The sequence below is a fragment of the Typopeltis vanoorti genome, chromosome 2 (genome assembly GCF_054136105.1).
Source record: "Typopeltis vanoorti isolate ZY-2024b chromosome 2, IOZ_Tvanoo_1.0, whole genome shotgun sequence".
Classification (NCBI taxonomy): Eukaryota; Metazoa; Arthropoda; class Arachnida; order Uropygi; family Thelyphonidae; genus Typopeltis; species Typopeltis vanoorti.
The window spans coordinates 124833318-124847941 of NC_143550.1; the positions used below are offsets into that span (position 1 = coordinate 124833318).

At 34.5% G+C, this 14624-nt stretch overlaps 1 protein-coding gene across 2 annotated transcripts in view; it reads left to right on the forward strand.

Moving 5' to 3' along the window:
- Gart (trifunctional purine biosynthetic protein adenosine-3 Gart) overlaps nucleotides 1-14624 on the forward strand; it is a 270858-nt gene that overhangs the window by 111023 nt on the left and 145211 nt on the right. For both annotated transcript variants that reach the window (XM_090408017.1, XM_090408026.1), the window contains exon 9: nucleotides 1873-1958. In XM_090408017.1, coding sequence (XP_090264143.1) covers nucleotides 1873-1958 — 86 coding nt within the window. The remainder of the gene's footprint in view (nucleotides 1-1872; nucleotides 1959-14624) is intronic.

The window sequence follows — 14624 nt, forward strand, 5'->3', positions numbered from 1 at the left end:
TAGGGCCAATATTCTTTGAAACAACGATGAATGTAGATGTGTAGTATGAAATTATCAATATATTTGTGAATCAATTGGACGACATTGATTTACAAGGTGGCTACTGAGGTCTCCAGATCTCAGTCCCCCAGACTTCTTGTGGAGGCATGTTGAAGGGAAAGGTCTATGCAAATAAGCCACACACATACTCCAGCAACTTAAGGCAAACATCACCACTGCAATTGATGACATCAGCCATGCTCAGCTAATTGAGACATTTGCAAACATGGAACACCTGGTTGCCAGGTGTCTGCAAGAAGGAAGCAGCCACTTCCAGCATTTGTTGTGATGTGATATGATATGTTAGACATCTCTCATGGTATGTATTATCACAATCAATTATGTTTGCCTATGTTGTATATTATGTCTGTAATAAATAATAATTTGGGGCCTCCTGCGAGTGAAACACTCTATAATCAGGATGATTACTTTGGTTGCAGTGATGTCCTTGAGTCCCATATCTAACATGATTATTTATAAATGTTGATGGATAAGATCATTGCATTGCATTTCATTATGCACTGTCTTTTTTTAATTCTAATTCTGGCAGATAAAAAATGAATTTTTTGTGCATTCTTCTCATCATCATCATCAAAAAATTCCTAATACAGTCAATTCTCACTATAGATAGTCATGTTGAACTTGATAGTTCTACATGATTAAGTTGCATTATTACTAGCTTCCTATTAATAATTTTTTTCTTCCAATTAATATGTTATTTGTCAGATTTTCAATATGGTTATCTCTAACATTTTGTCTTCTAAAACTCTTTTAACTACATCAATCCACTTAGATGTTGGTCATCCTCTGGATCTTTTACTTGCCATTCTGTCACAAACACATGCTTTGCTAGTCTCTCATTTTAAGTGACCATACCACCTTAGATTAGCTCTGCCAGCAGTATCAAGTTCCTTTCTGATATCTTCATTTTTAATATGATTCTTCCATCGATGTTATCTGCTCATACTCTAGTTTGTCTCTTCTATCCATGGTCTCTAGATTTTGCTCAACTGTTTTTTTTTTCTAACCTGATTCTTGGATTGGTTCGAAAGCACTGAGAATCAGTACTTTCAAGTAAATTTTAACTTATTCCCATAAGTTAAAATTGGTTTGAAAGCACTATCCTGTATGCTTTAATAAGTTCTCCATTAAGAATGCAATTGATGACATCAGCCATCAATTGCATTCTTTTTTTTTTTTTTTTTTTTTTTTTTTTACAGTAGTTATTACTGATTACTCAATTTAGTTAGCCCAAACGTACCTGATTTACTTAGGAGTATGATATTATCATCTGAGAATTGAATATTTCTAATTTTGATATCAGGGTTTAATGCATATCGCATATTCTTTCATAATGTGATCATATACTTGATTAATAATAGTGGAGGTAGCATTCATCCCTGTCTAACATAATTTTGCATCACAATGTTCCTGTGAATCCTTCATTTAAAACTGCTGATTTACTAAACTATAAACATATACCTGTTGTTTATATATCACTTTATTTTATTTTAAATTCATAAATTAACAATTTGTAATAAAGCATTGGTTTCAATTAGCAGAAAAAAAAATAGAAATAAAAGTATCTTGTTGCATTGTATATTATCTAATGAAAAGTAGCATTTCTCAGTATGGCAAGGTATCTCTCAGTAAAACACATATTATTATACAAACTCACTATAACAAACTACAAAAAAAAAAAAAAAAAAAAAAAAAAAAAACTATTACTTTGATCTTTAAGTTTGCAACAGTAAGTGCCGAGAAGTGTGTTGAGTCATATGAATCTTGTTCAGAATACATGGATAATTATTTTTCATTTACATATCTTATTAGGTGTTCTGTATGCTGGCCTCATGTTAACAGAAGATGGGCCTAAAGTACTGGAATTTAACTGCAGATTTGGTGATCCAGAAACACAGGTAAGTATTTTATAATGCTTTGCATTTATTATTATTTCATGACACCTCCAAGGAGTCCAAAGACTCATTGAGGGCACCTATGAGGGTTGTTTGATAAGCCCGTGCAAAAATGAAGAAAACGTAATTTTTTTTGACACCTACGAGGGTTGTTCGATAAGTCCGTGCAAAAATGAAGAAAACGTAATTTTTTTTGACAAACATTTTTTATTTTTCAACATGGTCTCCTTTGAGGTCTATACACTTAGTCCAATGATGCTTGAGTTTTTTGATCCTGTCCATATAGTATGATTTGTCCAACTCTTCAAAATAAGCAATTGTTTTGGCAATCACCTCATCATTTGAAAATCTCTTTCCTGCTAGCCATTTTTTCATGTTTGGAAACAGATAGTAGTCCAAGGGAACATCTGGAGAGTGTGTGTGGGGGGGGATGTGAAAGGACTTCGTAGCGTAAATCGAACAATTTTGCGGTCACAATTGCAGAAGAGTGAGCAGGTGCATTGTTGTGGTGAAAAAGAATCTTCTTTTTCACCAAGTGCGATCATTTTTCCTTTATTTCATTATTTAAATCCAGCAAAGACTCATAATACACTCTTGTAATTGTTTTGCCCTTTTCCAAGAAGTCTATGAAGATTATGCCACAAGCATCCCAGAAGATGGTGGCCATAACTTTTCCTGCTGAAGGAACGGTTTTCACTTTCTTTAGTGCAGATTCACCGCTTGCAATTCATTATTTTGACTGTTCCTTGATCTCAGGCTGGTAGTGATGAATCCATGTTTCGTCCACTGTTACGAAACAATGCAAAAATTCCTCTGGATTCCGTTGAAACAGCTTCGAGCTGTCCTTGCAACAGTTCACACATTGATGCGTTGATCCAGGGTGAGCACATGCGGCCCCAATCTTGCAGATAGTTTTCTCATATGTAAATGTTCATGTAAAATATTATGTATATGGTCATTTGCGATGTCCACAGCCTTAGCAATTTCTAGCACCTTCACTATTCTATCATCCATCACCATATCATGGATTTTTTCAATAATTTCTGGAGTAGTGACCTCAACAGGGCGTCCAGAACATTCATCGTCACTTGTGTTCATATGGCCACTTCAAAAGTTAAAATCACTTATAAACTGTTCTAATTGAAGGTGCAAACTTGCTAATGTGCATCAAGCATAGCTTTGGTTTCCTGAGCCATTTTGCCTTTAAAAATGTTTAATCACTACGCGAAAATCTTTCTCATCCATTTTAGATCTATCAGTCAGATAGATCTATTATTCACAGAGTAATAGATCTATCTGACTGAAACTTAGTGTGTGATCCTCCAACAGTTGCCAGCAACTAAAAATAACCTCAATACTTACTGGTGCTGCCATCTCTTAGATTTTGCATGGACTTATCGAACAGCCCTTGTATTCTACAACTCTCCCTGTCTACCACTTAACCCACCAACTATACCAAACTGCCACTCTTATCATCTATACCAATGACGTCTACTGTCCACCGCCACCACTAGTATTTTTTGTCTGTAAATTGCATGTGTTCTCAAGGCCGATTTGTCTGTATGTGGGATGAAAAATCTGAGTTTCTGGGAGAAAAAATCCCTGCTACCTTTGTATGAGATTGGATAACTCACCTTCAGTTAAAAGAACCCATATTAAGATTCCTCCCATCATGACAAGAATCGAACTTAGGCCTTTTCCAATTCGAAGGGCACAACATACCATTGTTCTTCTAATTACGCTACAGCAGCACTATGACAGCTTTTCAGTTGAAGGTGCATTAGCCAGTCTCATGTGGATATAGTCAGGATTTTTTTTTTTCCCCTCTCAAAAACTGCTTTTTCTCCTTCATTCCATATAGGAGATGTTTTAAACCTGTACTGCACTAGTAGTCTATGCAGAGTGGAAGTAGCTATCACTGTTTGGCAACAGTAGTTACATAGGATATTACACCCAGATATTAGTTATCTGGTATTAGGGATTCAAATATGTTCCAAGACTATTGCCTCTGTTGGTCTGCATTATTCTCACTATACTTAATGGGTTCATTGATTGTTTGTGGTATTCATATTAGGTTCTTCTAGTATGCATTAAATGGAATCTGAATTCAATTAAAGCGTGATTTTTTTCCCCTGACCATCTGCTGTTCCTTTGAAATACCTAGAGCAGATATGGTTAGTGAGGTCATTTACTGTTACAACCCAAATGATTAGGAATTCAATATACAGTCCTGTCCCTTATATTATGTTGTTAACTGCATTTTATCAAGTTATTATTTGGGCTACTGTGACATCTATTTGATTATGCTGTTTTTGGCGTCATTTGCCTCAGACTTTAATCAGTGTTTTTGAGCCATATGTGTTTTGCTAGCTGAAAAACAGTGGTAAGTTTTGTTGCCTGTGGACAATTCTAAATAAACATCATTTATGGTTGGTGTCCAACCAAGGTCACTGTTTTGCATAATTTTAATTTTGGTACCTGCTTTTTCCTAAATCAAACCACAGAATGTAACTATGACTCAATGTTCGGTATAGCTATTTATATGTTGTGATAATCACATGATAATAAAACATTGCAGAGCATTCTATAATGTTCAGACCAGGAGGTGTTCAAAACAGTAGCTGCTGTGGAGCCATTGAAAGTTGTTAAAGTGGTAATTAGCTATAAGTTTTAAAACCAATAGAATTAAGTAACCTGAAAAAGCAGCCTTTGTAGATATTTTTATTTTGTTTTGATGTATGTGAAGTATGAAAATTATACATCAGAGTGTCCTTTTTTTTTTCCCTGGCCAGTAATTGTAATTCAGTGAGTGTAAATCTTTTTAACTGTAATGCTTATACATTAGAGTTAAAAAAAAATTGACATTACAATACTTGCTTTGTTCGTTATGTGGACATTTTGTATAAAAAACAAAACACACACAACACAATTAAAATTGAAGCATAAAACATACATTTATATGCATTAAGCTTCATATAGTTCTTATGTTTATGTTGTATATGTAAATATAAGGTGACTTAGAAAGGTCATGTGGTTTTTGTACAGTTAATATTTTGACAATTAATATCTTCTCATTGGCAATCATAGCCCTTCTTCTCAGTTCTATCCTGTCATACCAAGGCAGCAAACTCACAATCTTTACTTTCTTACTTTTCATTTTTGTTTCCACTAAAAACTCTTTCATATCTTCTCTCATTGCATATTTCTCACATTTCAAATCATTTGTGCAAGCCAACACAATTAACTCGTCTGCTTCATTCTTCTGCATACTTACAGTGTCACTAACATCCTTTTACTTTGCACCTGGAAAACATGCTTTCATCACTTTCTCATTAAATATATATCTCTTATCATTAAATTCCCCATACAATACTATCTCTTTTCTCCCAGTTTCTTGCATTTTTAGGCCTTTTTCCATTCACTCTTTCTTTCATTCTCTGTCTTTCTGTACCACACATAGTTGTTTCTCCAGTTGCACAAGCTCACATTTTGTCCTGTGAAGCAGTCTGTGTAAGTGTCTTTCTGCATTAGTATCTCGTCATCCACATTACTTTCAACTACGGTGTTCAAGCTCTCATTCATAATTCGCTTCTGCCACATTCTCCACAACACTTGACAGTCATGCCTTATATCCTTATTATCAGTCACTTCATTCTTTTGCGACTCGCATTTCTTATACTTGCTTACGAAACATTTCTGACAAATATTTTCTCCATTATTGTTCTCATACCACAAACTGTTCACTCTTGGCAATGAATACATTAAACACATGCTATATTGCACTAACTCCTGCACGTTGATATCAGTCAGCATCAATGTCTTGATCCACATTTTTCTCATACGCATCGGTGCCATAACGAAAAACTATTCTGAAAAGTATATCACTTAATAATAGTTGAATAAACAGCATGGCTTAACTACACAGTCAAAAATAAAGAAAATACCACCAAATATCATCATCATCATCATCAAATTCCTGCCATGTACCCTCAAGGGGAGGTGTACAGGAAATATGATAGTACTACATGAAAAAAATTACATCATTACTAACTTCCTATCTACAATTTTCCTCCAATTCAGTCTGTTACGTGTCAAGACTCCAACATTATCAGATCTTATATTTCTATCGTCTAAGGCACTTTGTACCGTATCAAACCACCTATATCTTGGTCTTCCTCTGGGTCGTTTTGCTGCCAACCTGGCAGAGAACACTTGTTTTGCTAATCTTTTTTCGCCCATTCTGTTTAAGTGACCATACCACCTGCGATTAGCTCTGCTAATGCATTCCTGGATGTTCACAATGTCAAGTTCTTTCCTAATATCCTCATTTTTAATATGATATTGCCATTGATGCCATCTGTTCACACCTATAATCTTTCTCAGGACTATCATATCTGCAGTCTCTAGTCTTTGGTCAAGTGTTTTACTTCTGACCGAGCTCTCAGATCCATAAGTTAAAACTGGTTTGAACACTGTCATGTATACAGTTAATTTAGTGTTCCGACTAATTTCTCTCTTATTCCATATGAATTTATTCAATTGACTTCCTACCATACCAGCTTTGCTGATTCTGTTGTCTATTTCTATATTTAATTTACCATCTTCAGTAAAAATTGTGCCTAAGTAGCTGAAATGTTTCACTTGTTCCACAGGTTCTCCATTCATAACACAGTTGACATTTTCAATGATTCTGCCTATTTTCATTGTCTTTGTCTTTTTATTGCTGACCTTCATACCATATCTATTACAACAGCTATTCAATTTAGTCAGAGAATCTTGTAGACTTGTAGCGGATTTATTTAGAAGTATAACATCATCCGCATAATGCAAATTGCTGACATTAACATCTCCAATTCTGATATCATGTTTAATACCACTTTCCTTCATAATGTGATCCATATAGATAATGAATAACAGAGGAGATAATGTACATCCTTGTCTCACACCAGATTTAACATTAAACCATCTTCCTGCACTTCCTTCAATTCTAACTACCGACATTCAACTCAAATAAAGACTAAGTATTGCTTGATATAATGCCCTATTGACACCTATTGACACTGTAGCGTATTGAATAGCTTCTCTCTTGGCATCTTGTCATATGCCTTTTCTAAATCAACAAAACTTAAATACAAATCTCTGTTATATTCCCATGCTTTCTCGACTATTTGTCGCAAAGTGAAGTTCTAATCCTGACAGCCTCTATTTGGCCTGAATCCAACTTGTTCTTAACCAAGCTTTTCTTCCACAATTCTTCTCAACCGTTTCTCAAGTATACTTGCATAGATCTTGCCAGGAACACTCAGTAGGGAAATACCTGTGTAATTCTCACATTCAGTTTTATTTCCCTTTTTATATATGGGTACAATGAGAGCTCTACTCCAATCATTGGGAATTCGTCCCTCAGTCCAGGCTTTCTGAACTATGCAGTGCAGCCACTGTAAGACTCTTATACCACCATACTTCAGCATTTCTGGTTGAATATCATCTACTCCTGCTGCCTTTCCCCATTTCAAGCCTTTGATGGCTTTTTCTACTTCAAGTATGGATATGTATTCCTGACTGCATGCCTGGTCAGTGTTTTTTACCACTGTGCTGTCATCACTGCTTGTTTCATTTAGCAGTTTTTCAAAGTAATTACTCCATACTGCAAGAATATCTTTTTCTCGTGTTTTCATGTCACCTTTATCATCTCTAACTCCTTTTACTGCACTCTTGCCTCCATTCCTAAGCTTCTTCAACAACCTCCAGAATATTTTGCCACCTTCTTGATATTTATTTTCTATATTCTTGCCAAAGTCCTCCCATGACTTTTGTTTAGCTAGTTTTACACAGTGTTTAGCATTCTTGCATTTGTCTCTGTATTCTCTAAGAACACAAGCTGACTTATTTGACATTAACTTTTGATATGCTTTCTTCTTTTCCTTCACTTTTTCTTCAGAGTTTGCCACTGAATCTCCAGGATTTGATTCCTGTTCTCAAAAGCTTTTATTTTTTCTTCAATAATATTTGTGTATTTTAGTCTACAATTCACATCTGAGAGCTGCTCAACTTTTATTCGCTTTAAAACTTTCTTACATGTTATTCTTTTCAATATGAAATTCAATTTTATCCTGCTCAAGACTAAATAGTGATCACTTCCAATTTCAAATCCTCTGTACACTGTGGTGTCCTGCACCAGGGAGAAAACATCACTATATTTTCTCCTTTTCTTATTCCTTGCCTCTTCTCTCCATGTGAATTTGTCCACATTTTTATGTTGGAACATGGTGTTAGTAATAACCAGTCCCTGTGCTGAGCAGAAATCCAACAGATATTTGCCATTATTATTAGCTTTGCTCTTTTCTCCAAATTTTCCCAAAATATTTTTGTATGTCTCACAATCATTTCCTACTCTGCTATTTAGATCCCCAACAAGGACCAACTTTTTATTTTTCACTGTGTGAGTTGCTTTTTCTAAAGCCTCAAAAAATTTCTCCTCTTCTACCTTAGTAGAACCTTCTGTGGGACCATAGGCACAAATAAGTCTCATTGTCCAGTTCCCTGTTCATATATTTGCCCACATTACTCTACTTGAGACTGACTGCCATTCAAGAAGATTAGCCTCATATTTTGTGTTGAATACTATGGCTACTCCTTCTTTTCCTTGATTGTCATTGCCTGAATATAACATTTTGTATTTATTGCTCAGAAAGATATCACCAGTTTTTGTCTTTTTTGTTTCAGTCACCCCTATTATGTCGATCTGGTACTTATCTAATTCGTCAGCTAGCTCCATTTCTTTGCCATTCAGACTTTTTATGTTGATTGTACTGATCTTTAACTCTGGTGAAGTTGGTGATGTTGAGTTGGGGTTTGTTTTCAGATTTGTTACAGTAGCTGACTTTTCGCTGTTCGCCCTGGTTCCCTGGCGAAAACAATGGGGCCTTGTTTAACCGGGCGACGCCCCAGCCGGCATGAAATTTTGTCATGTTGTACCATCATTTTTTATTTTGGTTTAACCAATAAGAATATAATTTGGTTGGCTAAATCTCAAATTATCAGCCCATCCTCATTCGTTCAGTATCCAAGTAGATACCCAACAGGGTGCACCATGAGAAGTTGAGGATTGGACATTAAGTCTGAAGCCCTGGTCGGTTCTCCGCATTCCTTTAAAGGCTACGTGGAGGTTTCCTCTCAGTTATACAGCTTTGACCCTTAAGCACACCACCAAATATATATATATATATATATAACAGTATCGCTAATATCTACTGAAAAAATAATGACTTTGCTGAGCAACATGTGTATGGCATCTGCTACTAAGGACAATGCCAGCGCCCTCCAACTTTGTGAGTTATGAATCTGCATCTCGTTGGGAAAAGGTTGCTGCTTGTAAAGGTGCTTGTTTTCTTGAATAAAATGTTTTGTGTATTTTTTATGAATCATTTAATTTCATCCTAAAAACTGCTTTTGGTTTTACTTTGGTCTTCACTTTCATGTTATATATATTTGAAAATCCTTTCTTACACAATAAAAATTATGATGCATATATGTAATACAAAAAATATTTGAAATCCTGTCTTACACAATAAATCATGATGCATATATGTAATACAAAAAATTATATTTTCAAGTCAAATACTTGATCATGTGAAACAAAATTGACTAACCTCTGAAGAAATATCTTAACACTCATAGTATTAAGTTCACCATTTGGTAGTAATTTACATTCTGCAAGTACTTGATACCCTGAGTAAGTATTGGATAGTAAACTGCACCACTGGATAGTAAACTTTTGTGTCTGTATGAAATTTCAAAAATGGATGTTTTTCTAGATGTGTATTCAGTATGTTTAGCAAACATGGTTGAATCCAAAGAAGGTACAAATGACAAGTGCTGCTATGCTGAAAGACTTATGAATTTTGTGAGTTAAAAAAACATGCAAAAAAAATGACTACTATAGTTATTGATGGCTATCTTGTTTGGGATCACACATTTATTATGGATGTTTCATGAAAATCATTTAAGCAGCAATGAATTTTGTTGATATTTTTGACTCTAGTTGCAAATTATTTTATGTATTTTAATTGCTAACTGCATCTGTAAGGAACAGTTAGAGTAATCACATATGCAGATATGCATATATACATACAGCACACAATGATTATTATAGAAATTTATTTCCTACAGATTCATTGAAATATTCTTTACAGAGAAATAAAAGCTAACATACTATTGAAAACAACAGAGTCATGTTTATAAGAGCTTTTTAGCTGAAGGTGAGTTTGCCAGTTTTTTTTCTATGGAGGTGGTAATGTTCCTCTTCTGGAAACCCATGGTTCATCCTGCAACAATTATTGTCTCTATAGCATTGTAGAATTTTTTTTCACTTGGTTATGAAGTAAACAAAATTAAACTTGTCAAGAAATTGTATTCTTATTTAAGCCTTTATCCAAGTGTAAATAAACAAAGTTTGCACATAATTATCTTCACATTTCGGCTACTTGTATATAGAGGCTGATGACTTCACATCAATTACATTGATATCCCATAATGCAAAGCACATTTCTTTTTGGAATTGCATAATGCTATGCATTAAGAGATGGTCACTACCCAGACTGGTTTGGGCCTATATTGAGTTCTCATCAGTAGAAGCCAGGCCCAGGAAATGTACAAAGGTTGAATTAACACAGAAGTCATATATTTCTCCTATACAAGTAGCAAAAAGGTGTGTTACCTTGTTATTAAAATACTCTAGATCAGAGATAGTTGTAGAAATAGTGTTATAGTTGTAGATAGTTGTTCCTGGGTCTGGCTCCCCTCTGGTGGGACCTAAATAAAGGCTGAAACTGGTCTGTGTAGTGATTTATGCACTTCTGAAAGGAAGTGTGTTTTGCATTATGGGATACTAAGGCAACTGACGTGACGTCATCAGCCTCTGTATACAAGTAGCCTAGTTGTGAAGATACTTCACATGTAAACTTTGTTTGCTTACACTGGATAAAGGATTAACAAGAATATAATTTCTTGGCAAGTTTAATTTACAGCCCGAGTTGTTTTGGTCACAATTTCAATTTGTAATTCATTCGTGTCTATAACTTGCTATCCCTTATTGCTCTATCTTAAAAAAGAGGGATGTCATAGATGGATAATATGGACCATCAGTAAAAATCGGCATATCCGTGAAGAATGAAATTAGGAATTAATATAGTTTAGAATCTGATGGAAAATATCTTGATGAGGCTCAATACTCGATTCACACATGGGAACAGTCCTAAAATTTACAGTTTTTTCTATAATGGTAAATGAACACAAAGTTAACCAGCCAAGTTGGCCATGTAGAGAGCATACCTACTCTTCAACCAACAGGCTATGGATTTAAATTACATCATGGCATGAGTGTTTGTGAAACTCCTTAGTTTATGATTTTCATTGCTTCATTGGAAACCACTGACCTGTTTATTCCTGGCATGGCTTGAAAAATTTTCATGTTTGGGTGCTAGATTATGGTTTCAGAATTATCCAACCTTTAGCTCGCCCATTTATTTGTATTTATTAATGTGGGATTTCCCCTCCATTCCTCGACAATCCCTTAGGACTAGTTGAGCCCTCCTATTGAGGGATTAAGTATGTATTTTATGACTGTAGATCCGTGTGTGTGTGTGTGTGTGTATTCATGGGCTGGTTTGCCTGTTCTGAGGGGCGAAAAATGCAAGTTTCCAGGTGAAAAATCCCTCTACCTCCATATGAAATTGGCTAACTCATCTTTAGTTGAAAGAGACCAGATAAAAGTTCCTCATGTCATGGATGGGAATCGAACCCAGGTCTTTCCAACCAAAAGGCTTCATATACTGACTGAACTATGGAGGCTCTAGCTCACCCATCGTACTGTACTATTTGATATCCAGAAAATTCACTGGAAACAATTTATCAAATGATAATTTACTGAAAGGCAATTTATCAAAAAAAAAAAAAACAATTATAGAATAAACCATACATCAAAATACAGTTCATTGAACAACAGTTAATTAGAAAAGCAATTAATTGAAAAGCAGTTCCTCAAAAAAGCAATTCATCGAATGGCAATTAATTGAAAACCCAATTTTCTGAAAGGCAGTTTGTTGAAAAACCAACAATTCATTGAAAATTCATAATTTATCAAAACTACAAATCATTGAATGAACAGTTCATTGAAAAATGCATTATAAGATATGCAGTGAGGTGTATTTATCAAAAAGAACTAGTTTTTATTTGATTAACCTGTGATGCAGTTGAAGCTTAGCATGATATCCTCTGTATATTAGATGTGTGTGATAATTTTTTTTTTTTTTTGAAGAGATATTCATTTCAGTCAGTATATGCATTTTGTGTGTTTTACACAATCTGGAAAAGATTATGTAAAAAAATCTTTATATCGACATAGATATTTTATCCCATGGAATTTTACATTCTAATGAAAGGCACCTATTACTACTATTATTATTAACAGTAGGTGCATCATCATTATTATTGTTAGTAGTAGTAATAATAATGGTTATTATTATTCCCCCTCATCAACTTAATGGTTGGTGGGATAGCAGTGCTACATTACTATGGAATAGTTATAGATCAACATGGTTTCTTATTGTCTTTTTTGTCCAATAAGTGTTTCCTGACTGTAAATATGTGTGTTCATGGGACTGGTTTGCTTGTTTCCTGAGGAAAAATGCTGCCATCTCTGTATGAGGCCTTCAGTTGCTCACCTTCAGTTGAAGAGAACTGATAATAATTATTCATGTCACAGACAGGATTCAAACTCAAGTTTTTCAATAAAGGGCTTCATTTATACCAACTGAACTATGCTGGCTCCATTATTATTACTATTATTAGTATGTGACTTCCGCTTGCATACGCACACGGTCTCTCTCTCTCTCTCTCACACACACACACCAGTTATATGGGATGAATATTACTCAGCTATGTTATTTGAAATTTTTACAAAAATTGTCGAATCATTCCATTTTTCAGTTCAACTATATTCAGAGCTATAAAGGGACGATGTGTCAAAATTATACATTACAGTAACTCTCTGATTTTGTGGAATTCAAAGAAGCCTGCATGGTTTAGTTTTACTTTCAACTGGATCTTTTATTATAACATTTTTGTAGAGAAGTTTTGAAATGATATTAGTATTTCTGCTCTGGCTGGATGAAATTTAGTGACATTTTATAGTTAAGATCTGTATTAAAATTTGTCAGTTTTGATTTAAATTTGACCATTGTTGTTATGAAAAAATTAGGTGGAATGAAATTTGTTGTTTAGAGATAATTTACTATGAACACAAGGAAACAGTATGTATACTTACAAAAAATTTGTTCTAAAATACAACAAAATAATTATGTCTCATTGACTACTTACATGTGTGTCTATATTTTGAATAATGTTAGGTATTGTTACCGAACATTTTTAAACAATAGTTCACAAGAAAATTACTTTTTTAATGAATTCTTTCATAACCCATTAAAGAATTATCAGTGAATGGTTTTTACGATTAGCTGTATGTGCGACAAACTGTAGTTCGATGAATTGTTTATTCAATCAATTGCTTTTTCGATGAATTGCTATTTGTTAAATTATTGTTTGATGAATTGCTTTTTCGATGAATTGTTGTTTGATGAATTGTCATTTGGTAAACTGTCTTTTGATTAACTGTGCTCAGTGAAATTTCATGAAACCATACTATTTATATGGAATAAGAAAGAAATGAGTCAAAACACTAAATTAGCTGCATACAAGACAGTGTTCAAGCCAATTTTAACCTTTGGATCTGAGAACTGGGTTAGAAATAAAACACTTGATCAAAAACTGGAGATCTCTGATATGAGAGTTCTGTGAAAGATTAGTGGAGTGAACAGATGGCATCAATGGCAGTATCACATGAAAGAACTTGCCATTGTTAGCATTCAGGAATATGTTAGTAGAGCTAATCTCAGGTAGTATGGTCACTTGAACAGAATGGGGAGGTGAAAGATTAGCAAAACAAGTGTTCTTTGCCAAGTTGTCAGGAAAAAAGACCCAGAGAAAGACCAAGATCTAGATGGATTGATACAGTAAAAAGTGCCTTAAAAGGCAGAAACATAAGATTTGATAATGTTGGAGTCTTGACAGATAACAGATTAATTTGGAGAAAATTGTTGATTGGAAGTTAGTAATGGTGTAACTTTTTCATGCAGTACTATTATAGCTATCCTGTATGCCCCCTGAGGCTACATATCAGGAATTTAATGATGATGCACTGTACTATATTGAATAGTACATGAAAATAAAAAAAAATAAAAATGTGCATTCATTATGAATGGTGGACAACCGATGGACTGGTGATGTGTAACATACAACCTCTACCAGTCAACCTGGTTGTTGAATGGATAGCCATACCCATTCTTCAACCAACAAGCCAAAGGTTCAAATCTCTTGGTGGGCATTTCTGTCTATAAACATCTTTGGGTGGTAGATGAATTTCATCATCAGTGAGAATTTCCAAGTACATACACACTTTTCAGACATGATAATACTGACCTCATAGCCCTAGTTGCTTCGGTCATCTTTCCAAATAATCATCATCCGTGAGATCAACGTGCTTACTGGAGGCTTGAAGTGTCTTGACCAAGTTCTAGTTGGTGTCTAGAGTAGGGTTTCAGGATTATATAA